Source organism: Suillus subalutaceus (assembly GCF_016647625.1).
Source record: "Suillus subalutaceus strain FC151 chromosome Unknown DFJ58scaffold_18, whole genome shotgun sequence".
Classification (NCBI taxonomy): domain Eukaryota; kingdom Fungi; phylum Basidiomycota; class Agaricomycetes; order Boletales; family Suillaceae; genus Suillus; species Suillus subalutaceus.
Window position 1 is genome coordinate 296,784 of NW_024540267.1, and position 25,116 is coordinate 321,899.

General features: G+C 48.7%; 9 protein-coding genes across 9 annotated transcripts; 5 read left to right on the top strand and 4 right to left on the bottom strand.

Moving 5' to 3' along the window:
- Positions 1–458: 458 nt before the first annotated feature.
- On the top strand, positions 459–2,296 carry DFJ58DRAFT_743213 (uncharacterized protein; the record flags this gene model as incomplete). Its single annotated transcript, XM_041387248.1, has 3 exons — positions 459–668; positions 729–844; positions 902–2,296. The coding sequence occupies exon 3, from the start codon at positions 914–916 to the stop codon at positions 2,294–2,296; it is 1,383 nt and encodes a 460-aa protein (XP_041247610.1). The 5' UTR covers positions 459–668; positions 729–844; positions 902–913.
- Positions 2,257–4,004, bottom strand: DFJ58DRAFT_743214 (uncharacterized protein). Its single transcript, XM_041387249.1, has 6 exons — positions 3,907–4,004; positions 3,394–3,853; positions 3,194–3,336; positions 2,893–3,144; positions 2,679–2,840; positions 2,257–2,624 (listed from the first exon to the last, which is right to left on the bottom strand). Exons 1-6 carry the CDS (start codon positions 3,942–3,944, stop codon positions 2,480–2,482), a joined length of 1,200 nt encoding a protein of 399 aa, XP_041247611.1. The 5' UTR covers positions 3,945–4,004; the 3' UTR covers positions 2,257–2,479.
- A 166-nt stretch (positions 4,005–4,170) lies between these two features.
- DFJ58DRAFT_770581 (pyridoxal phosphate-dependent transferase) lies at positions 4,171–6,826 on the bottom strand. Its single transcript, XM_041389101.1, has 3 exons — positions 5,924–6,826; positions 5,190–5,873; positions 4,171–5,139 (listed from the first exon to the last, which is right to left on the bottom strand). Exons 1-3 carry the CDS (start codon positions 6,437–6,439, stop codon positions 4,315–4,317), a joined length of 2,025 nt encoding a protein of 674 aa, XP_041247612.1. The 5' UTR covers positions 6,440–6,826; the 3' UTR covers positions 4,171–4,314.
- Positions 6,827–7,070: 244 nt separating this feature from the next.
- Positions 7,071–9,125, bottom strand: DFJ58DRAFT_770585 (uncharacterized protein). Its single transcript, XM_041389102.1, has 11 exons — positions 8,973–9,125; positions 8,522–8,907; positions 8,378–8,467; positions 8,303–8,325; positions 8,214–8,247; positions 8,092–8,161; positions 7,989–8,039; positions 7,863–7,935; positions 7,756–7,813; positions 7,458–7,702; positions 7,071–7,400 (listed from the first exon to the last, which is right to left on the bottom strand). Exons 2-11 carry the CDS (start codon positions 8,650–8,652, stop codon positions 7,396–7,398), a joined length of 780 nt encoding a protein of 259 aa, XP_041247613.1. The 5' UTR covers positions 8,653–8,907; positions 8,973–9,125; the 3' UTR covers positions 7,071–7,395.
- Positions 9,126–9,611: 486 nt separating this feature from the next.
- On the top strand, positions 9,612–10,959 carry DFJ58DRAFT_153737 (uncharacterized protein). The gene is made up of 10 exons (XM_041378915.1): positions 9,612–9,685; positions 9,759–9,869; positions 9,925–10,014; positions 10,071–10,093; positions 10,156–10,189; positions 10,243–10,312; positions 10,370–10,423; positions 10,487–10,559; positions 10,616–10,673; positions 10,725–10,959. The coding sequence occupies exons 2-10, from the start codon at positions 9,832–9,834 to the stop codon at positions 10,924–10,926; spliced, it is 642 nt and encodes a 213-aa protein (XP_041247614.1). The 5' UTR covers positions 9,612–9,685; positions 9,759–9,831; the 3' UTR covers positions 10,927–10,959.
- A 288-nt stretch (positions 10,960–11,247) lies between these two features.
- Positions 11,248–12,087, top strand: DFJ58DRAFT_770588 (uncharacterized protein). Its single transcript, XM_041389103.1, has 2 exons — positions 11,248–11,710; positions 11,769–12,087. The coding sequence occupies exons 1-2, from the start codon at positions 11,288–11,290 to the stop codon at positions 11,973–11,975; spliced, it is 630 nt and encodes a 209-aa protein (XP_041247615.1). The 5' UTR covers positions 11,248–11,287; the 3' UTR covers positions 11,976–12,087.
- On the top strand, positions 12,088–13,887 carry DFJ58DRAFT_770590 (uncharacterized protein). Its single transcript, XM_041389104.1, has 4 exons — positions 12,088–12,574; positions 12,656–13,052; positions 13,125–13,229; positions 13,279–13,887. The coding sequence occupies exons 1-4, from the start codon at positions 12,168–12,170 to the stop codon at positions 13,543–13,545; spliced, it is 1,176 nt and encodes a 391-aa protein (XP_041247616.1). The 5' UTR covers positions 12,088–12,167; the 3' UTR covers positions 13,546–13,887.
- A 1,476-nt stretch (positions 13,888–15,363) lies between these two features.
- On the top strand, positions 15,364–17,525 carry DFJ58DRAFT_863540 (uncharacterized protein; the record flags this gene model as incomplete). Its single annotated transcript, XM_041394104.1, has 3 exons — positions 15,364–15,835; positions 15,890–16,647; positions 16,706–17,525. The coding sequence occupies 3 exons, from the start codon at positions 15,364–15,366 to the stop codon at positions 17,336–17,338; spliced, it is 1,863 nt and encodes a 620-aa protein (XP_041247617.1). The 3' UTR covers positions 17,339–17,525.
- Positions 17,526–17,712: 187 nt separating this feature from the next.
- DFJ58DRAFT_714688 (C2 domain in Dock180 and Zizimin proteins-domain-containing protein) lies at positions 17,713–24,839 on the bottom strand (the record flags this gene model as incomplete). The annotated part of the gene is made up of 22 exons (XM_041384049.1): positions 17,713–18,312; positions 18,372–18,669; positions 18,710–18,790; positions 18,841–19,061; positions 19,115–19,150; positions 19,325–19,389; positions 19,444–19,618; positions 19,667–19,741; positions 19,803–19,910; positions 19,933–20,193; positions 20,252–20,374; positions 20,423–21,011; positions 21,062–21,262; positions 21,306–22,838; positions 22,888–23,143; positions 23,171–23,201; positions 23,223–23,413; positions 23,444–23,615; positions 23,640–23,774; positions 23,796–24,260; positions 24,331–24,517; positions 24,577–24,839. 22 exons carry the CDS (start codon positions 24,837–24,839, stop codon positions 17,713–17,715), a joined length of 6,066 nt encoding a protein of 2,021 aa, XP_041247618.1.
- Positions 24,840–25,116: the final 277 nt, after the last annotated feature.

Genomic DNA, 25,116 nt, shown 5'->3' on the forward strand with positions numbered 1-25,116 from the left:
GGTGGATCGGGATGTTGTCACTCTCTATGCACACTTTATTTCCACATCGCATTCAAGATAGTTCTACTTTTAGCGAATACCCAACTAGGAGTCTAGGACGCATTACATTGGGACCAGATATGAATATTTTAATTACAAGGCTATGTATGTCTGGACTGTACGCATGTCAGTAGTGTCGAGCCCCGTGATCTTACAGCGAATCGTTGAACGGTGCAGATCAGTTGTGAAGTAATCTTAGCTGCGTGCTGCACAGAGCTGAGACGATGTTTCATCATATAATTATAATCACTTTACTCTGCGGCTGGGAGAGTGCACTTTAAGCGAAGTGCTTCATTTGACTTGTAGCACTCGGTAGATAAATCGATTTAAACGACGAAAGTAAATGTCGAAGTTAGAACAAACTTTAATTGAGGGGCGCCTAATTAGGCATTTGTAGTTGTCACTAGTACTGGTACTGGTGCAACTTGAAGCTCAAATTCAAGCTTTGAAGAGTCAGCGGAACCGGTTTTGATCAACTTCCTTCTTCCCCTTGGCACTTGGCAATTGTACATGCTTTAGCCGATTTCCACGGGCTAGCTGTCTAAATGTTGCTTGGCGTAGAGCCGAGATTGGCGCCGTGCCCTAATGATGGCCACCGTGACCGCTGCATCTCTTCGGTGGGCACCCGAGTAAGTCTGCGAGTCCGAGTCCGTCTCAATCTCGGTTAGTTAGTAATAGAACACGTTCAGCCAAGCCCAAGCCGGTATTTGCACATTGGCCGGCCTCACCCCGATGAACTGGGCCTCGTGTTCCTCTTCGAACGAGGCAGAAGTACCCTTTCATTGAACCGTTGTCCCGCAAAAGGGTGAGCAATCCAAAATTTCGAATGATAGCCTGACATACGAGATTTAAATCTGACCAGGTTATTCCAAGCATGTCGCTTTTGATTGAAACATCCTCGGTACACTGCAGAGCGATGGATTCTGTCGCTGTTATCAGCACCAAACAATTGAATGCTGTCCTTTGTACGATGAACTTCGCAAACTCTCTCTTAGAGGTGGAGATCAACGAAGCTCGGTTCGCTTTGCAGAGAGATGGAGAAGAGTTATTGAACATAGACTCTGTGGTCAACAGCCTACAGGCTGAGATCGAGGCGATACACGCACGCATAGCTGTTCAGCAACAGAAGCGGCGCGCTGTGGAAACTCGCATTTTCGAAAACAGAGCTCGCATCAGCCCTGTGAGGTTCCTTCCCACAGAAATTCTTCAGCAAATATTCAGATACTGCCTCCCCAACGATCGATATGTCATCCCCCACATACTGTCCGCCCCGCTTTTACTTTGCCAAATTTGTCGCCGCTGGAGGGACATTGCACAGGCAACACCAGAACTCTGGTCTTCTATTGATGTTCATGACTGGGGCGTCTGGACTGCAGACTTTTACACGGCGATGGTAGCTCGCTGGCTTGCAGCAGCACGTACTCGTCCGTTAACTGTCAGTGTAGTGTGCCTCCAGAAATGGGATTGGTTCCGCCAGTACGATCCAACACAGTCAGGACTTTTCCGCCTGCTTGCATCACACTCGGGGCGATTTCATGATCTTCATATACAGGCCAGCCGCGGCTACATTGATGCATTCATTGCCAGCGGTTCCTACGCTGTGAAACGCATCTTGGTATCCGTCATGCCAACGTCGTTCCTTGCCAACTCCGGACATCCTCTTACCCTTTGCACGTCGAACATTACGCACGTCGCTCTTTGTGGAAAGGAAGCGCTCATCAACCTTATTCCACGTGCCACGTTCCCTCAAATTACCCACCTTACACTCGACAGACCAGGGGCAGAAGTCGACTTCATGAAAATCCTCCTTGACTTCCCAGCACTAGTTCGGCTGAAAATCAAGCTTTTCTTCCACGGCGAAAGCTTGGAGATAGTTAATCCTCCCCCTGATGGGATGACCCTCATTAAGCATCAGGCCTTGGAGACACTAAGCATCTACCTATCAGAGGATGCGGTTCAGTTTGGGAATGTAGCACCCCTAGCTCGCATCTTTGATTCGTTGTCTCTGCCATCTTTGCGAGAGTTGGCCTTTGTCGCTCTTGACCGCGCCTGGGAGGCCACTGTCGACGAATGGCTTCCTGACTCGGTGAAGGTGTTATTCAGTGGGTCGTCATGTTCGGCCAAACGCCTTCTTTACCGCAATTTTAAACGCCCTCTGGACATGATTGGCTTCCGTGAACAGCTTAGGAACCTCGCTATCGACTTGAGGGTTGATAACACACGATTCGGCTGTCATTGGTATGACATTGCATCCTAGCACTTTTAGCTTCACATATTTTATGCACACATCACTAGATATTAGGATGGTAGATTTCTACTGATAGGGACAACACAGTGAATACAACGAGTGGAGTTGAGATATTATGATTGACCTCTAGATCTAAGAAAGTCTGTCTGTCACACTGCACCATAAAAGGATAGCAGGGCACCCCGACAACATTCACTTATGTGATCCAATAATACTGAGTACGAACAAGCGCCTACTGACAGCATCCGCGCCCTCGGGCATGGTCTCTGTCATGTCTATCCACCACTTGAGTTGGGCCCTCAGCTCATCTGCGGAATTCGTTTCGCTGAACATGGGCCTATCGAGGAACACAGATATCAGGGACAGACCATTTATAAAATGGGATACATACATTCCACGCTCTTGCAAGGCTTCCTTCAATTCTGGAAGGGTGAGATCACGCCCATATACCTCTTGTTTGAGCATCTTATCGTCGGACGCAATATTCTGAAGGTGGCGTTGTAGACGCCACTGAAGCAGTTGCAGTGGCCCCCAAGCGGAGATACCGACGACTCTACAAAAACTCTTATACCAGGTTTGAAAATATACTTCGAGAAAGTACGCACCCGCAAAGTGCCCCTGGATTTTTCAGACTGAGAGTCGGAATGAAGCCAGAGCTTTCGCTTTCTTTCCGTAAAAGATCGAATAATCTCCAGTTCCCTGTGAGCACCAACTGTTGATTGTTGCGTGCCTTCGCACTGATACGATCACGTTGACCTGGAAGGACACACGTAGATGGCAGCATTCGAGGGACGTAAAGGGCAATAAAAGGAATGAGCTCCTCCATAACTAAGACAACAATCACGAACGGAATGAGCCTAGAGGTGGGAGTTTGAGAAAAATCAAGAGAGGTGGACGAATATGTACTTCAGTGCATCCTGCTGGAATGTTTTGATGAAACGCGACTCCGCTCTGGAGAGCGCGGCGCCACCTGTAGCTATGCGTGATCGAATTGCTGCTGCCTGTTTACGGTGCGTGTTTATGGCCTTCAGGCCTCGGAAATAGAATTTCTGACGGAGCCAAAAGAAATTAGGGGAGCGAATGCGCCGATGAGGTTAAACACAGACAAGGAGTTCGAAGGCTTGGTGAGTGAAGCGCTTGATGGTACCGGCATCATGTGGAGCCGGTCGAAGGACTCCCTGAGCAGTTGCATCTGCTATGTCTTGCTTCGCTAGCTCGATCGCAGACGGAACAGAATCTGGTGTACTTGATGTCGTAGAAGGACGAAATGCTGGAAACGAGTGTTGTATTTGCTTTAGGGATGTCGAGTGAGGCTTTGGTGTTGCGCTTGATGGTGAAGGTCTTTTCAATGGGCCAGGCTTAAGCTCCACCCGATGCTTGCGAGGTGATACGGCAGAAGGTGGTAGATTTGGGGTATGACTAGACTTATCATTGGAGGAAGTGGAAGTGGAGGCAGACCGTGCTGAAACTTTCCGTCCAACTCTTGCGTAGTGAGACAACTGTAATCTACCGGAAGCAAGACGTTGGCCCGAAAGTACCAAGTGTAATTGCCGTGATTGGATGACGCTGGAGGTAAGCATCATGTCAGTATGCCGCCGAGCGGTTTAAAGGGCACAAACCTATTCACCGCAACATTCTTTCCAGTAAAGCGAAGCATACAATAAAAAGCAACCCTGGTAAGTTTGTGGAGGATGGTTGTAAGTACAACTTAGTAGCTTCTACTTTGATTTGCAAAACTCTGCGTTACTCATTTAAGTCACAATTACATGTCACAACCATCCGGTCACACAGGACAATTTCCCCTAAGATGAATGAAGTTCATCATGGTCTACTACAATAGATGTTTAACGTTCAGACGTTTACGGCTGTCCCGCTCCCCTCTCCCTTGATGCATTGTCTGTGCGCAGCGCACACATCACTCTGCCTCTCCATAAATTGTAAAATCTCACTTTCAAGCAGACACAATCAAACTCAATACAGTAAGCTTAATCATCCCCACCCCATACTACACAAAAAGGCCCTAGCGTTCACACTGCAGAGTGAACAAGCTCCACTGCGCGCTTGCGAACTTCATCAATCCCCCACCGCTCACCCGAACCATGTTTCAGGTCTAGAATTTCACCCACCTCATCGCAAGCCTGCAGCACCATATCAATGTCTTCCTTCGTGTGTGACGCACTAACACAGAACCGTGCACGACCCTTCTCCAATGGGGTGGCGGGGTACCCTACGACAACGACAGCAATCGGTATTCTCCGCGCACACATCAGACGTGAGAACATCAAACATTTACCCGGGTTGAAGATAAGCAGGGGAACAATCGGGCTGAAGGGATGTCCAGAAATGATGAAACCGAGTTTCTTGAGGCCCGCGTGCAGATAACGGCAGTTGAAGGCAAGACGGCGGATACGCATTCGAGCTTCGGATCCGTCTGCGAGGGATGGATGAAGGTTTATCCACGCCGGCAGCATGCTTGCAGGCACCATTCCTTGGAGGTCATCTACACGGTCCTTGAGAGTGATAATTGAACCAGCAAGGCTGAGGGAATTTTGGGACTTGGACAGCTGTGGTGCTGGAGTAACGCCCATGATGCTCGCGATCGACGCGATAATTTGTGCGAGCACCGGGGGCGCCATTGCTTCCGCATACGGACATGAGTGTCCGCGCATCCGGAGAGCATCAATAAGGTGTTTCGGCCCTGTGATGTATCCGCCAGCAGCACCAAATGACTTTGTGAACGTGCCCATCAAGACATCAATTGAGCCAGGATGGATGTTAAAATAGTCCGTCACACCGCGTCCATGGGGACCGACCGCACCGATTGAATGTGCCTCATCAACAAACAGGTAGAACTTGAATAAAACATCAACATCATAAGCCAAACAGTAACTGTAGTACGGACCTTGTACTTCTGTTTCAATTCGACAATCCTAAGCAGGTTTACGAGCGTGCCCTCCATGGAGTATAACCCCTCCACGATGACTAAGATCTTCTTCCAAGGACGATGTGTCTTGGGCTGGCCCTGGCTTATCGCCTCACGCAAAACGGACTCGAGGCTTGACATATCATTATGCTTAAACATCCGGATATCTGCACCACTCTGGCGTGCACCGACGCGAATGCTAGTGTGGTTCAGTTCGTCAGAAATGATCAAGGACTTCCTTCCCACCAATGCAGGGATGAAAGTGGAGTTAGTGGCAAACCCCACAGAACTGACTAACGCGTCTTCTGTTCCCAGAAAACGTGCGACGAGGGCTTCAGCAAAGACATGGAGCTCGCTGCTCCCGGTCTCAAGACGTGTCCCGCAGGTGGAGATGCCATAACGACGGATGCTTTCTCCGACTGCATCTGAGCAGCCCCCTCGGGCCTGGGAGAAGCCAAGGTAGTTATACGATGAGACGTTCAAGGCGCGTGTCTTGGTACCGGTGTAGATCTGAGTAAGGTTGTAATCAGTGGAATAACGGTCGAGGAGTACAACAGTGCGGCCGGGGACACCTGCGATAGGCTGGGAACAGCAGTCATCCACACGACGCTTGAGCCGGCGGGCGTAGAACGAATCAAAATCCGAGTTCAATGGTGCGTAACCCTGTACATGGCATCAAATGAATTATATCTCGCAATCAAAATGGCACTTACATCGTGGGGCATAAGGTGGGTGAAAAAAGATTTGGCAAAACGCTTTCCGAAGAAGTCGCGGACATGACCAAAACAGATGACCATGAGGTAGCTTATGTAGGTGGTGAGGAGAACATAGTACGGAGGCTCCTCGGTTGTGTGCTCCTGGAAAGGTTTCGTATAATCATGCTGAGAAACGCAACGATAGGCCTCATTTGCACAGTAACCAAACTCTGTGTGAACAGTAGCGAAGATCTCGGAGGTGGGCGGTGTAATGGGGTTCACGAGACAGTTGTCCGTATCATCCTCGCAGAGGATTGTGTCTTCAGATGAAGCTGTAACAGAGGAGTGGGTGGATCGTGTAGGAGTTGATGCTGCAGAGGAATTGTTATGACTGCGAGCGCGGGTGTCTGCTTGTTGAACAGCAGAAAGGTACGACATCGCCGTCGACATTAATGGCAACTTGCTGAGCGATCCTGTCTTCTTGAAGATGGACGGAGGAGGAGCAGGCGGATTCAAAGCAATGGGAGATGGCATTTTCTTGTCTTGTCCAATGAATCACCCTCGGGTTGTTGACGATGAAGCAACGAAGAAAACAGTGATGTTATGGCAACCTGTTCGAGTTATAAGACAAGTCGTTGATGACGAGGGGCACCACGGGGGACAGGATCATCTTCTGCCGATAAGTTCATAGTTCTTCAATACTGCGGCATTTTGGAATTTAGATGCCACGTCGTGACGTAGCCACGATATGAAAATACATCACCGTGCACGCCTGCGCGGAACGAATGGTGTCTCAGGAATCAATATAGCCTGTACAGTGGCCGCCTTTTTCCCGAGACGAGAGCCGTCCTCTGGCGAGCTTTTGGTATTGATCGAGAACGGACTTACTTTTGGGTAGTGTTCCGTAGACAGACACCATAGACGAACGATTTTGTTCCTTCAAATGCTTCGGGCCCGTTCGGGGTGATATCGGAAGTGTACAAACTCGGAGTGCCGACGGTGGATGATCCGGAGGTATACCCTTATACGATTAGTGTCACGTTGCAACATTGACATGAACCACCTAGGCATGAGGTCCACACCAAAATCGAACATGAGTGATTGCATTTATAGAAGTAACAACTGTCTTCCTTCTATTGGTCTGCTTATAGGAGACTAAGAGATAGCTGCTGCGCGGCCTGATGCACGAGCAGGGGAGCTGAAATAGTTATGTAGTTAGCGCTCGCAAAGTGAACAGCAACCGACCATTCATCATGGATCGTAGCAGGGATGGTGGAGGGCGCTCGGGTGGACGGCAAGGTCTAGACAGGCTTATACTATGCGGATGAATTTTACGCCAGGCGAATCCAAACATGACGGAATGCTGTATGTAAATATATTAAACGCATACCTGTGCAACAGCCTCTCGAGAGCCGGCGTTCAGTAGTGTAATACGCGAGAAATGAACGACATGATTAAATGCGAGCAACTGGCTAGCAAGAGAATTTGAATCATGCTGGTGGGACTCCAAATAAGGATAGTGCGAAAACAGGAAGAAATCTAAGACACAGACCCCCAACAACAGTTAATTGAGTGCTCGAATTTGACATGCCTTGATCAGCCTGAGTAATCTTGTAATGTCCGGTGGATGGGTCCCGTTTGAGGTCCCATGTTGTGGACTCAGAAAGTGCAGCGAGATTTTGCTCCCAGATCGCAGGGGTGTCGATGGCTCCCTGCAAGATCGCGGTGTGTTTATAATCCGAAGTGATATAGGCGCGCAGGATTGGAGTGAACTCAATCGTGATGTTACTGGTGTGTCTGTGTTTTGCACTGTGAGTTCTTTAGTTATAAATAGAGGAAATATGACATACTCAACTTCCTTGAAGTATAAGATGGGCCTAGGCATCAAGTCTCTCGGGCTCATGAAACCTGCAGCGGAACATTATATTGAGGCCGAAAAAATATGGTGGTCACAAACCGAGGGCAATATCTTGAATGGACCCAGTATCATTGCGGACTTCCAGGTAACCAGGGACTCCCTTCACAGGATTCTGCGGGTTAATCGTGAGCTGTCGGAACAGAAATAAACAAAAATAAGACCTACAGAGAACTGGAAGACACAATTCTTCTGGGTCAGTGTGGTCTTTTCGCTATCCTGCATGACGGCATTCGGTTGAGTATTCGCAGAACAGATAAAACTCTCTTACGTTGATCTCCATGCAGGTTTCAGCCTCAATGATATTCCCATCTGTAACTTGTGGTCTGGAAAAAGCAAGTCTATAGGCAGAATGAGTATGGTTCATGAGCATGTTTATCGACATAAACTTACTGGCTCGTGTAGGTTGCATGCATCCTGTACGAGCCTGGGACGAGGAGTCATAGGTAATTGGGCAATTGGACAAGAAAGACGACACCCACCTGTCCGTCCGAAGGTGGTGAGCCTGAAATGTTGCAAGGTTCGAAGCCAACGCAAGCGAAAGTGTGGGTACTTACCAACATATGGCGGGAAAACATATCTGGTAGATGCCTTTCACGTCGCTATCGAAAGTCAACAGGAGCGTCGCTTCCTTGCCGAGATCTTTCCTGCGAAACGGTCGGGTGAAAAGTAATGAAAGGAGATAGCACAAGGACGCTCACGTCTGGAAATACAAGTTTCTGACGAAGGCGCGTGACATTGTAGAATTGCAGTTGAGATTGGATGTGAACGAACGAGTGTTTTCTGCATCTGCGCAACCGGGAGGGTTGTAAGCATAAGCATGGATAAGCATAAACCGTAAGCTCCTAGGTGTGAGCTCCCCTAATATAGACAACTTCTCCTTCCTACAGCTTCGTGCCTTCGTAGTACGTACCACTGCGACTATATGGGCGCGCCGCCCTGTGGCTGGACCTGCTTGGTTTGCGATGTTGTATAGACACAACCTTAGCTTCGTCACGCGTCACAACAACACACGAATTGCATGAATTCAACAACTTGAATTGAGCTTATTTCGTGTGATCATCGCACGTTTTCGAAGTTCATGAACCTATTTTGCGACAGGAGGTATATGTTGTTCATTGAAAACACGTAGTATTACACCAAAATGCGCACTTGCTGACATTTCGGCGCGAGTTGCAACTCGATTCGTACTATTGTTGTCATTATTCCAGGCGGGATGGCTGGCATATGGGATACAAATGATAATCGGAGGGCGAGGATGTGACGGATGTGCGTGCGGTGCCAGAGGACCGGGCGCGTACCGGGTTCAGGACTCGGAGGGTGCCATTATAAAAGTCAGGCACAAAGAAGCACCAGCGGCAATTACGAACCCCGACACACGAAGGTCCAGGCCTCCCCATGGGACCTATGATTGTGCCAGCCGGTTTGGCAGAATCCGGCAGGATGTCAAACTACAGGGGATCACAGCAAAAAATATTCTAATAACCTTCTTCACCAGCAACTGCATTTCATTACCTGCAGAGTAGAATCCTTTGAAGGCACTTGCAATCACCCGTACTAGCAAAGGGATGAAAAATGTATATCAAGCCAAGGAAGCAGGTATGAGTACGCCCTTCAGGCTGGCAGTGTGTGGAAATTTTAGCTTTCGAGTCGATAGGGATTGAAACTTAGGTACGTAGGTCCCCAGCGGCAGGTACAGAGGCACGATTTGAAATAACTTAGCTATATAGATGAAGGGTGTAATGTATTGAGTCCTCAGCGGCAGGTACGAAGGTGCAGGAAGGGCCCACCAAGACAAAGCTGGCTAAATAACAGTGGAGGGAACGAGTTAGGGTGTGATGCATCTAGCATGTCTCCAGCGGCAGGTACGTACTACGAAGGCACGAAGGTGCTGAGGATAAGCACAAAGTCAGGGATAAGCTGACAATGTAAACCAAGGAAGCGGGTACTGCGCCCATCCGAGACATAAAAGGCTGCGACTGCAGAGCTAGAAGCTACTCAATCTGAAGCAATGTCAGAAACTTTCGTCAGAAACTTGAATTTTCAGACGTGAGTGTCTTTGCGCTATTGTGCTACCCCATCTTTTCATCTGACCATCTCCCAGACATGACCTCGGTAGGGAGGTGACGCTTTTACTCACTTTTGATGGCAACATGAAAGGCCTCTATAAGAATGTCTGCCCTATAGTATGGAAGTAAGGACTCCCGTTTCTGCCTGTGATAAGCTACTTCATACCTTGAAATATCTTAGGACCTGCACATTTGGAAAGGAAGGTGAATGTTGTCCCACATTTTCACTGCTCGATTGCCAACTTGCCTATGGCCTCTCGTCTTAGGCCCGTACAGCATGCGCGCGACCTACACTAGCCAGTAAGTCTATATATGCCAATCAAGCTCGTAAATCAGACTGATCCATCTTCTAGGCTTGCTTTTTTCAAAGCGCAGGTCGACGAAGGGACCATCACTGACGCTGCAACCTGCGTCAATATCAATGTGAGAAACGCTCATTTGCTCTGTGATTCCTAGCATGAACATCAAGCTATCATGCAGGAGGGCGAAATAACGACTTTGACTCAGGATGATGAGGAGGTCTTCCATTTCTCTGTAAGACTGTCTTTTGATTAAGTATCATCTTTGTCACAACAGCTCACGGGATGACTGACTTAGGACCCTGTGGCTGGAGAGAAAGGTTTGCTGCAGGCCAAGAACGAGACTGGATACGTTCAGGACATCGGAATCGGTCTGTGACTACTTTTTGGTCTGTTTTCTTCGTCTCAGCGTATTGTATAACTTCAGGCTTTATGTGCCCGGGAGAACTGATGCCTACGCCGGCGCTCTACTTCAATGACGTTGGGTATGTCATCCTCCCTTTATTTTTCCTCCTGGAACTTACAGTACAAAACAGAGATGGAAGTAACGCCGTGGCTAAGTTCATTCCCAAGCTACGCGCCTACATCACCTCGGACTATGGACAAACTGCAATCTTGCAACGCGCTATCGACAGCCACTGTATCTGGGAGCAAGATCTCAGTTATCTTGACTCCGAGAATACGACCTGGAAGCTCACATATGATGAATATTACGGACACAGAGTTACCAGGGGATAGGAATCTCAAATTGGTGGCCATGCATTCTTGCTCCCTGTCGTCTGTATCTTGATTTTATCATCTTCTCATAGTATTCTCAAGTACTTGGAGCCCCGACAGCCTGAGTTTCGACAGTTGAATTGATTGATAGTTTGTATTTGTAACACTTCCCTGCGTTAAATAAGATCCTACATGATTTCCCTTGCACTGAGTAACAAGGTGTTCATCCGAGTCCTAAGTGTTCCCGGCGATACCTCGCAAGCTACCGCATCCCTTGTTGTCATGTAGCAAGACTACCAGAGTTGTCTAAAAGATCTGTAGTCATGTGCAGACTATATATGATTTCGACTCCACATTCAACTTCGTCATCGACGCTCAAGTTATGACCACTGTCAAGCTCGATTCACACATCCTTGAAAAAGATGCGGGCATCATCACGGAACAACTTAACATACAATCGCAACAAGCTACCGTGAGGACACTACAAATTCTTTTTCTTCGCAGCAAAGCGCAATTGGGACCCATCCACTACAATCCCCCTATTTTCTTGCTACAGTCATCATCAATTGCTCCCAGCTACACGGACGCTGCCCCACAAGACGTCACTGACTACCTCGAAAAGCTTGTTCGAGCAGCGCAGCAGACCGCAGAATCTCACTACTGCGGAAGCTTTGTTGCGGGACAAACCAGCGAAAGCGATGAATTTGCGGATATTGGTATATGGCTAGGGGAAGGAAACTATCAAAGAAACCATGAGAAGGAGATCTTGGATAAATTAGGGCTTATTGCATGGGCAGACGCTGAGGTGAACAAGATCTGAAACGCTGTCGGTGATCGTCATGGCATCTGACGTTCTCGTGCAGATATATCAGATGGATGGACTTTACGACGAGAAGGTGAAAGTGGAGTTGGAGGGTGCAGAAGAAAGTGTCATTGGAAAGTTGTTGGACAGCCTTGAGGACTGTCACCGGTTCTTTGCGCGACGTCAAGACTCGTACCTTGCTTACTTTCTCATCGGCCGATTGAAGGCAGGTTGGTGTGGGCTAGCAAGCATCGGGGTGACATCTTGAATGAAACTGATTAGCAAGATCATTCTGATGCATGCGATATGTCGGCTAGACCAGAGCGATATGGAGGGTTTGAACTTTGCGGTGTCCACACTGACACAGCCACAACCACGAGTTCTATGTAAAGTTCTCATTTACATAAGTCACAGTACAAGTTAGCTCTGATGATCTGAACGTCTCACTCTCTATTCAGCTATGTCAGGAGACCCAGAGATGGAGGTGGATCATACAACGCCTGCTGAAGCAAAAATCACTGAAATTGTTTCAAACCTTGGACCTAGCACCTATGATCGTATCCAAACCCTGAGAGATTTCCACATTCGTCTTCAGTCCGTTCGCCATGTACCTTCGTTACTTTTGAGGCATCCGTCTGGATCCTCACTATCTCATGAAGCCGAATTCACTTCTCCATTCGACCCAGCCGACCACGACTTTGCAGCTCCATTCCACACTACCCCGACACAGGACTTCCGCACCCTAAAAATCATAGCCGATGCCCTACGATCTGAAAAACTACAAGAAGCGCTTAAGGTTGCCCGCGAGAGTGAAGAGGCCGATAAGAGCGATCTCTGCTTGTTCCAGAGAGATAGTCGCAAACGGAAGTAAGCACAATCCCTACATGTCATGGTAACCTCCTGTACGTTATATATGTATTGATTGTTTTCATCTTTCCGGATCTTCAGACGACCACTTTCTCCAGTCGGCTCGCCTCAGCCTTACATACCTCCGCCACCGCGAGCTTCTTCATTATTCCCACCCATTGATGACGAGCTTCCATGCTTGCGCGTCGAAGGGCTGGTAGAATATATTCGAGAATTTAATAGAGGTGACATAAAGTCGCCCCCCAGCCCAGGGACTAGTGAATCTTTTCAGCCAAAATGTAGACTATACATTTGGTCCAGGACACGCTCGCCATATCGTGACCGATCAATGAATGGGCCGCCACCAAAGTTGACTAGTCCCGTAATCTTACGGTTTACCATCGAAGATGTACTTACGGCTTACGTCTCTCTCGTGTTCACCCGCTGGGAAGATCCACTCCTTGTAGAGAGTGTAACCGCCTTTGGCCCCAGAGAGATGGTACGAATAAGTCAACTTTTTTTCATCCGGTCTTCTGATTGTGGCTACAATGTACTTGCCACTTTTGAATAGAAGTTGCCCCACATGCAATCCGATTATCTCGCGTTTCAAGTGCTATCTCAGCATATCGCAAAAATGGTTCAGTCTCATCCGCAAGTCCCTCTCCAGACGCTCATTGTAAGACATCAGAACTTTGTTATTTTTCATGTGCTGATTGTTTATCAAGTATCTATTGGTGTCTTATCAGGGACTTTTTGTCGATCGATGTACTAGTTGCGAACGGGTGCTCTCGGCTGAGGGCCACGTTCCTCCAGCTGGGCGACTATGGATTCCTAGAGGTGCCGAGCAACCTATTGATCTCAATACAAACAAAGCAGATGAACCCGATCCTGGTGTCATCATCAATCCCCACGCTACTCCCGCGAAGAGTCAAATTACGGACCATCCCGATGGACACTGGGAGTCACGTCATGTTACATGTATGTACAACTGATTCGATAGGTGGTTCAAGTTGGAACTTGGGAGACTGGGCCAATCGGTGACCAATCTATTTACTGCACTATGTGGACTGATTCTAGACATACGTAAATTCTGCGGTTAACGGGTTTAGGCTTGACCCTGAATTCATCCCGGACACAACGTGTTCTTTTGATTGAATGACGTTCTTGGAATAGTGTACTGCTTGGCTCGGTCCGAGTTATTATGCTCGCGGCATCTCCATGACGAATTATTTCACAGGGTATGTTCGCGGCCCATCTCCAAGACAAATGTTGTTGTTTTTTTTTTTCAAGTGATGCTGTTCTCCGATTTCAATGTACTGCTTAGTATAGAGCTGCCTTCAAAAGAGTATGCTCATGGCATCTCCATGACAAATTTTCCCTTGCATTTTTTTATTGGGGAGCGCTGACAGGTTATCATGCTAATCTGATAGCACTTGAATTATTTTGGGTTCATCTATAGGCTCTGCGCTATCACACTCCGGGATGGAGTCCGATGGAGTATGTAAAACTGCTGAGTCGTCATTGCAGCTACGTGTATAGTGCGCCCTTACTTTACCCTCACTTTTGTGCCTTTCATATGGACTAGACTGCAAGTGGGGTGACACATGGCCCGCCCGGTTGGCCACCGTCCCGTTGGTCCCTACGCTATCTGCATGCTAATCGCGATAGATCTGGCTCAAGCATTGCGGACGAATAGAACGCCACTTGACAAAGAAATCTAACCACTATAGACTCGATCCCATGTAAACAAATTAAGTTAGTAAGCACGTTAGGCACCAGGTTGATTGTCGATCATCATCACCATGACTGATTGACAGGGGGGAAGCACGAAAACTACGGGCCTGTCGCTAAGCTATTGTCCACTTTCTATTTGATTTTTGACATTTCCTCTGAATCTATTGTTCTTGGAGGCTTTCAAGGGTTTTCACCGGTACTTGGGAAAGATAGTCGGGGCCGGATAGCTATCAACAACTCCGCGAGGACAGTTTATGCCATTAAAGGTTTGCCACAGTAAATTCTGATGATGGCATTGATGGGCATCGCATCGTTGAGCGCGTTTTAGTTAAGCTTGCGTTGGCTGGTGCAAAGGACCAAAAGAAATAAATTGAGTGTTGAAGTGCCAAGTGTCCTGTCATGTTGGGATCGGCGTTGGCCAGACCCAAAGAGGCCGAATGCGGCACTTCTATTTGGAATAAAACTGGCTAAAGTTGATCGAAGCATGCTCTTGTTGGGACGAAAAAGGCAGGAATGGGCACGAGGCTACCAAACCATTATCCATTGCTCTACAACCAGTTAATTTTATGAAAAATTCAAGAGTATGTGTGTCCATTGTAAGTACCATAGAACGTATGGCAAGTCAGACAACTTCCTGCATCTCCTTTATTCCTGGTTTATCATAGCTTGGAGTTTAAATATAGTATTAAGTATATTTTTTCCATCAGATTGGTGAGGATAAACCTTCGCCTCCTATATATCTCGCCTCTTTTTATCATAATTCATAACTCTTTCTGTCCCCGCATCGATCACGTCTGCCCTCAAATATACTTTTTGCCCTTGTTTCCCATCGCAACTTTGACTGTTTCGATATAACATTCTCAAGTCAGCCACTTCACATCCTCCTCATCCTTTCTTTCTGACTACTCCGTCAGCCGCACTAAATCCTGCTCTCCCTCCCTCACCACTTGTGAAGCATTTAAAGACTTAGAATACCTCTCTTGCCACCACTAGAACGTTCTATCGGCATCATTCAGGTGAGGTCATCTCATCAACGTTACTACAGTTTATTTAAGTCACTTAATATCCGAGCAGCTATGACCACACAATCTATGCCGGCATACGGTATTCAATCTAAGGATACACAAGGACCTTCCAGCAGCGAAGCGCATGCCCTCAGTAGTCCGACAGCCGCATGTCAGAGCTTTATAGCGCCACTCGGCTCATACCCACGCGTTCCTTCCTCTTCCGTTGGCATTTTGCACGTCCTGGGTTATACCCCCGCCGAAGGAGAACAGAACGTTCCCGTTGTCGTGAATTTCAATTGCTCTACTGATCTCGCTGCCGGGTCCCACATTCGTCTCGTTGTCGGTCGACGGGCTGTGGGTACCAAGGTCCGTGAGCTTGGGCCAACAGGCTATGGGCATTGGCAGCTCGAGGCAACCGTTCCTCTGTTCTCCCGGCATAATTCTACATCACCAAATCTGCCATTGACAATTCAGGCCTTAGCCGATGATAAGACGTTACTAGACTCTGTCACATTCGGTGAATTTACATACCGGGAACCAGGTATGAATGTCATAGTATCCCGAAACAGTATTCTGATTACAGAGGCTTTAACAGGACGTGAAAAAAATCCGACCACTATGATGCGAAAGCACACACCTAGTCTCTCGTCAAATAGTTCGGCCCTCACACGGACTGCACCTACAGATGTTTCTTCACATTCGGAATCGTCAGATAGACCAAGGAGACGGTCTAAGCCATACAGCCGTCCTTCAACTCCAGCGTCGTGTTCGGATTCAGAACCCGGCCAGTCACAGGCGCAGAAAACATCAACGCGCCCTCAGCCACAAACACAGGGTCTTCGGCGCATGAGGCAGGCAATAGATACCGCCGAAGACGGTGCCACTGCAAGCCTCGACATCATGGTTGTGCTTGACAGCTTCTGCTATAACTGGGATGATTTGGAAATGCAAGCTGGCAGGCGCCTTGTTCGCTTCTCACGCATCAGAGACGGGAATAAACTCCTCGTTTCGGCAGAGCGCATCTTACCGGGCGACTATGACGCGAAAGACATTGTCATCTCGTGCATCTACCGCGATGAGACTGACTCATGTTGTGTTACGTCCGTTGACATCATCCACTTGCTCCAGAAGCTCGTCGCCGCAGAGTTTGTTGTTGAGGAGAAGAATCGTATTAGACGGAACCTCGAAGGCCTGCGGCCTACCACTGTCTCGAAGTCGCGTCCGGGCTTTGAAGGTTTATTTCAGCGCATTATGGATTTTCCAGATCCGAAACCGCGCAAGATTGAGAAAGATCTCAAGGTCTTCGATTGGAAGTTACTTCCCCAAGCATTGGATAAGATTATATCCAAATACGTAAGTGGTGTCCTTCCATTCCCACTCCGTATCGGGCGACTCACTAAGGGACCTACAGTCCCTGAGCAACTTTGGGCCTATTCCAACAAAGGAAAGCAGTCTGTCAGCTTCCTATCAGATGTCCGTACAGCGGACTAATATGCAGCCAAAACTGGAATTCTGTCCATCAGTTGGCGATAGCGTTCATTTGGAAGGGTCGCAAGGATCCCAGTCTCATCTCTCACAATTTTCTCAAGCGTGTGTGCGCCAATCGCCTCAGCTAGAGTCACCCATTGAGGATTCCCTGTTCTACCCTATGCCGGAAGACCATCTTCAGTCGGTGTACGTGGGCCCAGACGTTGTTCCCAGGTATTATCCAGGCCACGAACCTTACTTTGTCCCGAGCATGGATCCTTCGCACTATCCCGTAGATCCTTCGATGGCACTTGCAAATACCCCGTCACCTATGTCACCGCTTAGCGCTTACCACCACAATCCGACTTGGGACTTGCAAAGTCGGGACGATGTCACCATCCCCCCAGGTGTACCTGCCGACCATCAGCAGCGTCCTGCCTTTGATTTCATTTCCTCCCACGAACCCCTCGACATGTACTCCATCCCCCAATATGCCATGCACACCTACGACTCGTTTGAATTCCAGACGCTACGCGAGCACAGCATGAATCCTTCCTTGGCTAGTCAGGTTGCATGATCATTCATTCCACTCATCTGTGCTATACGTTACCCTTGCGTCATCGCGCATGTGCTCTATCCTATCTTTATTTCTATCTTGCCACCTATTGTATCATCACTCTTTTCGTATCCGGAGAGCCACGTTTTGATATTCGTATGGCCCATTGTAATTAGCGTTATACCTCTCCTAGTCGTCCCTATGTACTGTATTGGCATGTAATCCATTGGGGTATCAGTGTAAATGTATTCAATAGGAACAATGAACTACGAGAAATAAGTGTCAGCGAAAACGAAGGGCGGCGGGAATCAAACAACATTGACATGTACATGTAGATGATCCAGGAATGGAACACTGAAAGTAGGAAACCAGAAGATACAACAACTAAACTAATATCATCCTCGACGACTGCGCGTAAAACTACCGAATCGTGATGATAAGCGTCCTTTGATAGAGTTCACACTGCCTATAGTCGACATCGCCACAGAAGCGCCAGAGTGTGCTGGGCCTGTGTTTCCGACCGTGATCAACGAATCCCGCGGAGAGCCTGTGGTAGTATCACTTGGAGCATCTCGCCAGCCAGTCAACACTCCGTTTATACCGTGACGAGCAACGTGTGCGGCGTGCATCTGCAACGGGGTGCGTTTGATGCCTTCATGATGAGGGAGTGGGGGACGCGATGATAGAGGTGAAATTGGTTGAGGGCTCATAGATGAGCCGCTAACTGAAAGAGGGAACCCAAAGGACGGCCGTCCTGATGAGTTTGACAGCGACCGTTGACGGGAGCGATCGTCGTACGACGAACTTTGGTCGTGAATCCGTATTGAGGCGGCGGACGATTGCGGGAAATGTTGGAAACCATTTTCTGCGGATATACGTCGGATTTCTTCGGCGAAGTTTTTCCTGAAGAGCTCTTCCAAGGTTTGATGGAACCGCAACATCTCTTGTGGACAGATTTGACCGTGTAATTTCAGGCAGCTATCCGTCACCCGCACCTATATCGCCAGTAAATAAATCGAACAACTTTCTAACAATCATAAAAACAAAAACATACCTGTTCATCTATCGCGACTCTGAGACGGTCGATCATTTCCACCCTATCAGGGTGCTTGATAGAGTACGCAGGATCAAAGAATATTTCACGATAAACCGGTAGACCATCCACAGCCGGATCGACGGCTCCATTGAGGCTCATAGAAAGAGCGTTCGTCGAAAACACCTGAGCAGTTTTGGCAAGAGCCGCATACCGCAGATGGAATGATGCCAGTTCCCTACTCTTTTGCTCGACCTCATGGAGAGCATTTTCGACAGGTGATATTTCGGCTACTTCCCATTCTGTAATGTCCGATCTCCTTAGAACTGTGGGGGAAGGCTTGTTCGGTAGTGAAGGACGTCTTTTCCAGCCACATCTCCTCATTGCCATCGCGGTCGAATTTTGTTATTTGCTTAGTAGAGCTGAAGACATTGATGGCGCTGTCCGAAATAATTAGTTGCGCCCAGCTCATTGTTACGAAGGAACTAACCTGTGTTCGTAGTAATTGCGAATGGCTAGTGGGACGTCGGGACTGGTGAAAATAGGAAGGGATCGGTCCGGCTCGGGAGTCACAGCAGTACATTGGATGTACTGATCGTTTCCAAATCGCTGATCCGCTGTGGGATCAATCTTTAGTAACTGAGCGCCCGGGTGTTTGTTAAGCAGCCGTTCGCAGAAAGTGCCAAATTTCTCCCATTCATATCCACGATACTGCACCCAAAATTTTCATTAATATAGTCAAAGACAATTCAAGACTGACGTACAATGAATTGTTTATTCCTCAAGGCGTCAGGGAAAGTCTCCATAGAATACCACTCGGAAATAGTCCTGAGTAGTAACGTTGATCTGTGATGATATGCTCGAACAATGCAGCCTGATGACGCAATAATTCTGCCAGCCGCGCACTATGAAAGATTATTGGAATCGGTCAATAGATAGCGAAGCGCGGCAGGTACATACTAGTTGAATGTGACCTCGGCGTGCTGCATTGCCAGCTCTTTGCAGATTTCAATTGCGCTCTCATATGCCTTGCCTTTGCCTACACAGTACTAAGGATACAATGGAGAGCATGAGAGCTGTGCGGTAGACTCACCCAAGTAATCCAAAATCAATAAGCACAGAGTCTCCTTCCGATGGAAATGAGATTGTTGAGGCAGCCCGAGGTCCTCCATAGGTCCAACGAACGAGTAGAGATCCCAATTATGCAAATCAGAATGGAGCTTTAGAGTCAGCGCAGCTTCCACATAATTTTGTGATTGTAGATGGGCCTTCAAACATATTAGTACCGATCAATCCTTAGCAACACAACGACTCACATTGACCAACTGGTGCACGTATTTGATATACATCTCCTCCCTGCCAATGTCGCGGATGAAGTTCATCAGGCGCAGCTGGGAGGGGAAAGCATTTAAGAATCTCGTTTGGGTGTTCAATGAATATGAGGATGCTCACCGTGGCAATCACACGGTCATCAGCAAACTCTTCGCCCTCGGGTAGGCTGCGGACGTTAAGCAGAAGCTTGAGGAAGGCATCCACCGAGTCAAGGAAAGCAGAGACGCGCTCCCTAAGTTGATCAGTCGACCTCGGACGACTCGAATAGGTGCCGCAGTTGTGCGATGAAGAATACACGAGAGATGTCATCGCCCTTGGACTGGGACATGAAGAGGGAATCTAGCTTCCTGACCAGTTCCGTCTCAATCTGGTCAAAGTGGCCGTATTGATGATATTCTGAAATGATCATACCGAACAGGATCCCGACTGCATTGTTTCGTAGCTGGTCGTGGTGACTGAGACAGAGGTTAACGATGTACCCGATCAATGAGCTCAGTACTGCTTGGTAGCCCTGGGTGTTGTCAAGTAATTGAACGTCCAGATAAGATCGGGTATGGGGAAACACGCACCCCTTGAGAGACAGAGCTGGATTCTGTAGGTTCCGGCCAGGCAAGGGCTTCCCATAGCCGCAGCAGTATGTCCGCACCTTCACCTCGAATATCGCCGCCCAGACGCCATACAGCACGCCGTTTCTGAATCCTAACGTAAGAACATATAATACAGAATACGATCATACGTGCCTGTGGACTGAAATCTTCGATTACAAGCTGCTCCGATGATAAAAGCTTCAGCAACATGAAGAAAGCGTCCTTCCACAGCTCCGTCTTGAACTGATGCGATGCCAACGGCGGGGGTATGAAAATCCGCTTTAGAAGCGTGGCAATAGGGTCCATCATCTTGATCAACACCTTGTGCGTCAGAATGTTCACATTCAGCCAGTTGTTCGGGAAGGCATCATTCTCTAGTATAGATATCGCAACCTTGAAAAACTGCGTCAGCAGACTAGCGAAGTTTTCCTTCCCCTCAATGTCATAACTGGACTCCAAAAAGTTGTAGATGTGCTTCGTCGGAGCCGAGAGCAGAAGGGAAAGGAGGACTATAGCTGTTTCGCCCAAGCCAGGGTTGAAGACCAAGTTGTCTTCGTGTGTCAGCGATGTACTAGTAGCATTGCGGGGAGCATTGGGCAATAAAGCCATGAGGGAAAACGGGTAAGACTCCGGGAATGTGACAGGCACTGCGGCGGTTGTTGTGGTTGGAGTACGCGTCCGCGTCCGTTCCACGGCACGGTGATTAGCCGGATTCTGAAACTCGCGATAAGAGTCAAGAAGCCTGCAAAAAAATGAATACATCATAATTATACCAGAATAGAGAATACGCACCTCGGCATGAGCATAAGTATATACTCGATGTTCTCCTGCTCCTGCCTGAACAAATTGCGATCCGCCATAACCGATGACGACACCAACTGTAGCTGTAATTTGTCCAGCATCACCGCAAGAATCGTTACACAAAGCCGGATAGACTCTAGCCAGCTAATTCTCGCTCCATCACGCACGCTATCGGAATCCGCCGCTGGCAGTCTGCGTGAATTCATCATATCGGCCGAAATGAGGCTTGATCCACATAACGACAGCTTGAACAAGCAACGACCGCGAGTTGGGGTTATCGAACAAGAAACCCTTGACGATCTGCAAGTACATGATCAACCGCCATATGATAATTTTGCCCTTGCCAGTGGAGCTGGCATTGACAAAGTTCGTAGTGACCGTCACAAGCTCGATGGTGGGGATGATCTTGGCAAGTTCTGGAAGGATAGACGTAAAGTGCTGCAATGCAATGGTCTGTGTGCCAATGATAGACGCTGGTGACGTAGTTGCCATCATCTTGTTAACTTCAATGAGATGACAACGAATTTCTTTCTTGAACATCGTCTCCAAGTGCTCGGCGGTTGCTCCGTCACCCATGCCCAGCTCAGTGCTCTTCTGAAGTTCTCGTGCGCGCGTGATAAACTTAAATATATAATGCCAAACCTTTAGCGCTGCGCGTAAAGGCGAGGCTGCATCATTATCAGTCGGATTCCGGAGCAGACGGTCCATCGAGCGGATCATGTGCGAAGAAGCTGCAGCGCAGTTGAAATGCTGCTCAATGTAAACATCCAAGACGGGCTGGAAATTGCTGAATCGACGGTCTTGCACGATACCGAGGACAGTTACCAGGGCACTGAAGACGAGGTGGTCCATCTCACCGGCCTGGTTGTTCTGCGACTCCATGATACCGAAGAGCGAATCGAAGATGTCCCTGAGGAATTTGACAATTTCTCCTTCGCCCACGAAGGTAAACTTGCTGAGGACAGTCTGCAGCAGCTCCTTGTCGTTGATTTGCTCCCAGTTAAGCAAGCTCATGAGCACAGGGTTCTGTGTAAACTTCGTGGAACAGAGAGATGACCGTATGATGACGGTGTCCCTCATGGGCGAAGCCAGCTTCAGCAGATCTGGCGATACGGAAACTTGCTCAGGGCGCTGTCCGGGGAGTACCCACGGCGACGACGCCAGGTACATATCCGTCGTGATCTGCAGCAGCTTATCTGCGCGGTACAGTACTAAAGTATGACTCCCATCCTCCAAAAACGCTCCTTGACCGGGGAAGAGTGGCTGGAATGCAAACGCGAACGGCTTATCCGCATTGAGCCCTCGTCCAGAGCGATTCCGGAATGTAAAGAATAAATGCCAGTTGGGAATACCACGAAGTGGAAGCTGGAGTTTGATGAGCTCGCCGAATGTGGGCTGATTGTTACGCATGAAGACCATTGAATGGAACTGAGTCACGCTGGACTCGCCACTACCCAGAGAGATGGCATTCTCAATGGTGCGACCTTCTTGATCTCTGACTTCGATCGACACTTGAGCGTTTTGGGACACTGGACCAGGACGCGTGAAATTGACCATGCTGAGTCGAGCGGAACCGCTGGGGGAGGATGGGAAGTCTCCTGTCCATAACTTGATGTAAAGCTCATTGCGCACGTCTCCAGGAAACACCACATCGGGGAATCCAAGTCGGAGGGTCAAAGGGATGTCTTGCAGAAGAGACATGTTCTCTCTGATAACGGTAGATGAGTCGCCATGGAATATTTTCACAGAAACAGCAAGCATCTCAGCCCTAGTTGCAACGTCAGGACACGGAACGGAGAATTAATCGTCACGCTCACCTTGGCGACTTCTCGAACTCTTTCACGTTATTTGTGATGATGTCTTGATGTAACATCGAGAAAAGTGCTTCGTTGGTGGGCACAAAGATCGGCATGCAGTGCTCCTTCATCGGGCTCACATCCGTACCATCGACCATCATCTTCGTAAGCTGAGATAACTCGAGCACTGCGCAACCAAACGGCCTACGGAAGTTCATCGGGAGTTCCGACATTAGAGTTGTACGGGAGGGTGTTAATGGGACATCAGGCAGCGATGCTTCAGATGGCCTGCGCCCGCCCTCACCGGGAGCACCTGATCCCATCGTGTTATTCATCTTGAGCGCACCGTTCCGCACGATACGACAAACCAGGAATAGCGGGTCCTGCGCATCCGACTGCGCGATATCAATAAAGAGCGTGCGAATGCGGGCGTTGGGGTCGCGTGACAGCACCCCGTTGTGATTAAGTACAATGCAGCAGTCTTCGGTAACGAACTTCGGGAATTCGGAGTGCTTGTAGACCGAAAAGAAAAGCTCAGCTGTCTCGCCTGGTGCACAGGGGGTTGCAACAAAAGCACGGAGGTCGAGGAAAATGTGGTAGAATTTAGCTGCAGTTGGCTTCTCAGGCTGGTATGGACCTAGGGAACCGACCTGCCGAGAGATGGTTTTGTGTCGGGATATATCGGGGAATGCAGAATGTGCAGGAGTGGGTATGGGTATCGTGGAGAATTCGGAAGGTCCAATAGTAAGCTTGGATGAGTTGTCTATAGGCACATTGATATATGCGAGAGAAGTTTGCATGGCATACATCCGCACAGCGCTAACCCAGCTGCGAGGATCGATCTCGCCCTCTACATCCACTGTCACTAGCGCACCCCATGTCGGATGGCGAACGATGATATCGAGATCCTGCACCACATTACCGCTCACCAAGCGCGCAACGCAATCCCTCCTCAGACTAACTGTCTCTTCTGCGCTCAATGTTTGCGCAAGTAACTGTCTTCGCCCAAGGTGGAGCGCTTCGATATGCTCGCGAACTGTATGAAAGAGCTTGTAATCGCGTCTTGCGAGGTACTGGAACATCATGCTATGCCATTCTCGAAGGGCACTAGCAATCTCGTCGATGATGGGCTGCAGCGCGCCAGAGGCTGTATCATCACCTGACTTCAGAGATGGACGTGGAGGAAGGGGCTTCATGTTCTCGGAATCTGGCACGGAATGTATGCTCGCGGGATATACGACAAGCGCAGCGCGAGTGGACTTGGCCTGGTCTGGCGGGGGCCCAAGTTTGAATGATTTGCGTTCGTCATCATATGTCAGTTCTCTGACTTCCCGGTCTCTTTCTCTGTGCTCGCGAGGGGGTTCTGGGCCTGAGTTTGCACGCTCACGCTTCCACTGTGCAAGGTAGTCTGCACTAGTTACTGACCCGTTGTGGTTCGAGGAGCTGGCTGTAAGGGAGGGTGACGAGATCTGGCAGGCGTCCTTCGGCATCTGAGAGCTCATCGCGGACAAAGATATGGGATGCAGGAAATATGCCAATGAAAACTTGTTGCGGTTCCTCGGTTTTGACTGGTTTGGCGGATGAAGATGAAGTTGGGTCAGAGGAAGTAGACCAGGTGACTGGTGGAAGGCGAGCAGTGCAGACTACGTAGCTGGATATTATGAGAGTAGTAAGCACTCCAGATGACACGAGATTACCAGTATAACGCACCCTCTGTACCATATGCCATCTGCTTGGTTTCCTCTTGGGGTATACTTTTCGAAGGCATAGACCTCATCGCCAACTTCGAGAGAGACCACATCCCTGTGTACACCACTCTCGTCTGCGGAGCCCTCTGTAATAGTTGACATGGGGCGACGACTTGATAGCCTGGTGTCGCGTTTGGATGGTGATAGTGGGTGAACGGCATAGCCATAGACGATGAGCGGTAAGGGCTCCCAAACGCCCTTGCGCTGTGCGTTTGCAGAGCCCATCTTCGTGTTATATGATTAGCCAGAAGGCAGTCAAGTCAGTAAAGTTGTTTACCAAGACTAGAAGATAGCTGTAACGACGTCTTGCAACCTGGCTTGACAGCACGTAATGAAACCGCAAAGACCTTTAACAAGAAAACACTTGTGCAGGTCGTGGACAGAGATAGAAAAGCTCGAAGCGCGTTACAGAAGCTGGGAATTCGGTCAAGCACGTTGCATAACAAGACTTCATATTAATTCTGCCAACATTATGATCATCACATCATGCCAAACCTATACA

Excerpts from the sequence above, each read along its gene's own strand:
- DFJ58DRAFT_153737 (XM_041378915.1), top strand. The coding sequence starts at position 9,832 with ATGTCAGAAACTTTCGTCAGAAACTTGAATTTTCAGAC. Across the intron at positions 10,015-10,070 it reads GTCTGCCCTATAGTATGGAA|GACCTGCACATTTGGAAAGG; the intron begins GTAAGGACTCCC and ends GAAATATCTTAG. Across the intron at positions 10,190-10,242 it reads CGCGCGACCTACACTAGCCA|GCTTGCTTTTTTCAAAGCGC; the intron begins GTAAGTCTATAT and ends TCCATCTTCTAG.
- DFJ58DRAFT_770590 (XM_041389104.1), top strand. The coding sequence starts at position 12,168 with ATGTCAGGAGACCCAGAGATGGAGGTGGATCATACAACGCCTGCTGAA. Across the intron at positions 13,053-13,124 it reads CCTTTGGCCCCAGAGAGATG|AAGTTGCCCCACATGCAATC; the intron begins GTACGAATAAGT and ends ACTTTTGAATAG. Across the intron at positions 13,230-13,278 it reads TCCCTCTCCAGACGCTCATT|TATCTATTGGTGTCTTATCA; the intron begins GTAAGACATCAG and ends TTGTTTATCAAG.
- DFJ58DRAFT_743214 (XM_041387249.1), bottom strand. The coding sequence starts at position 3,944 with ATGCTTCGCTTTACTGGAAAGAATGTTGCGGTGAATAG. Across the intron at positions 2,841-2,892 it reads AATCCAGGGGCACTTTGCGG|AGTCGTCGGTATCTCCGCTT; the intron begins GTGCGTACTTTC and ends GAGTTTTTGTAG. Across the intron at positions 2,625-2,678 it reads GCCTTGCAAGAGCGTGGAAT|GCCCATGTTCAGCGAAACGA; the intron begins GTATGTATCCCA and ends GTTCCTCGATAG.
- DFJ58DRAFT_770581 (XM_041389101.1), bottom strand. The coding sequence starts at position 6,439 with ATGCCATCTCCCATTGCTTTGAATCCGCCTGCTCCTCCTCCGTCCATC. Across the intron at positions 5,874-5,923 it reads CCCACCTTATGCCCCACGAT|GGTTACGCACCATTGAACTC; the intron begins GTAAGTGCCATT and ends TGCCATGTACAG. Across the intron at positions 5,140-5,189 it reads AATTGAAACAGAAGTACAAG|TTCTACCTGTTTGTTGATGA; the intron begins GTCCGTACTACA and ends GTTTTATTCAAG.
- DFJ58DRAFT_770585 (XM_041389102.1), bottom strand. The coding sequence starts at position 8,652 with ATGCTTATCCATGCTTATGCTTACAACCCTCCCGGTTGCGCAGATGCA. Across the intron at positions 8,326-8,377 it reads TGTTTTCCCGCCATATGTTG|GCTCACCACCTTCGGACGGA; the intron begins GTAAGTACCCAC and ends GCAACATTTCAG. Across the intron at positions 8,040-8,091 it reads AAACCTGCATGGAGATCAAC|GATAGCGAAAAGACCACACT; the intron begins GTAAGAGAGTTT and ends GCCGTCATGCAG.
- DFJ58DRAFT_770588 (XM_041389103.1), top strand. The coding sequence starts at position 11,288 with ATGACCACTGTCAAGCTCGATTCACACATCCTTGAAAAAGATGCGGGC. Across the intron at positions 11,711-11,768 it reads TTGCATGGGCAGACGCTGAG|ATATATCAGATGGATGGACT; the intron begins GTGAACAAGATC and ends GTTCTCGTGCAG.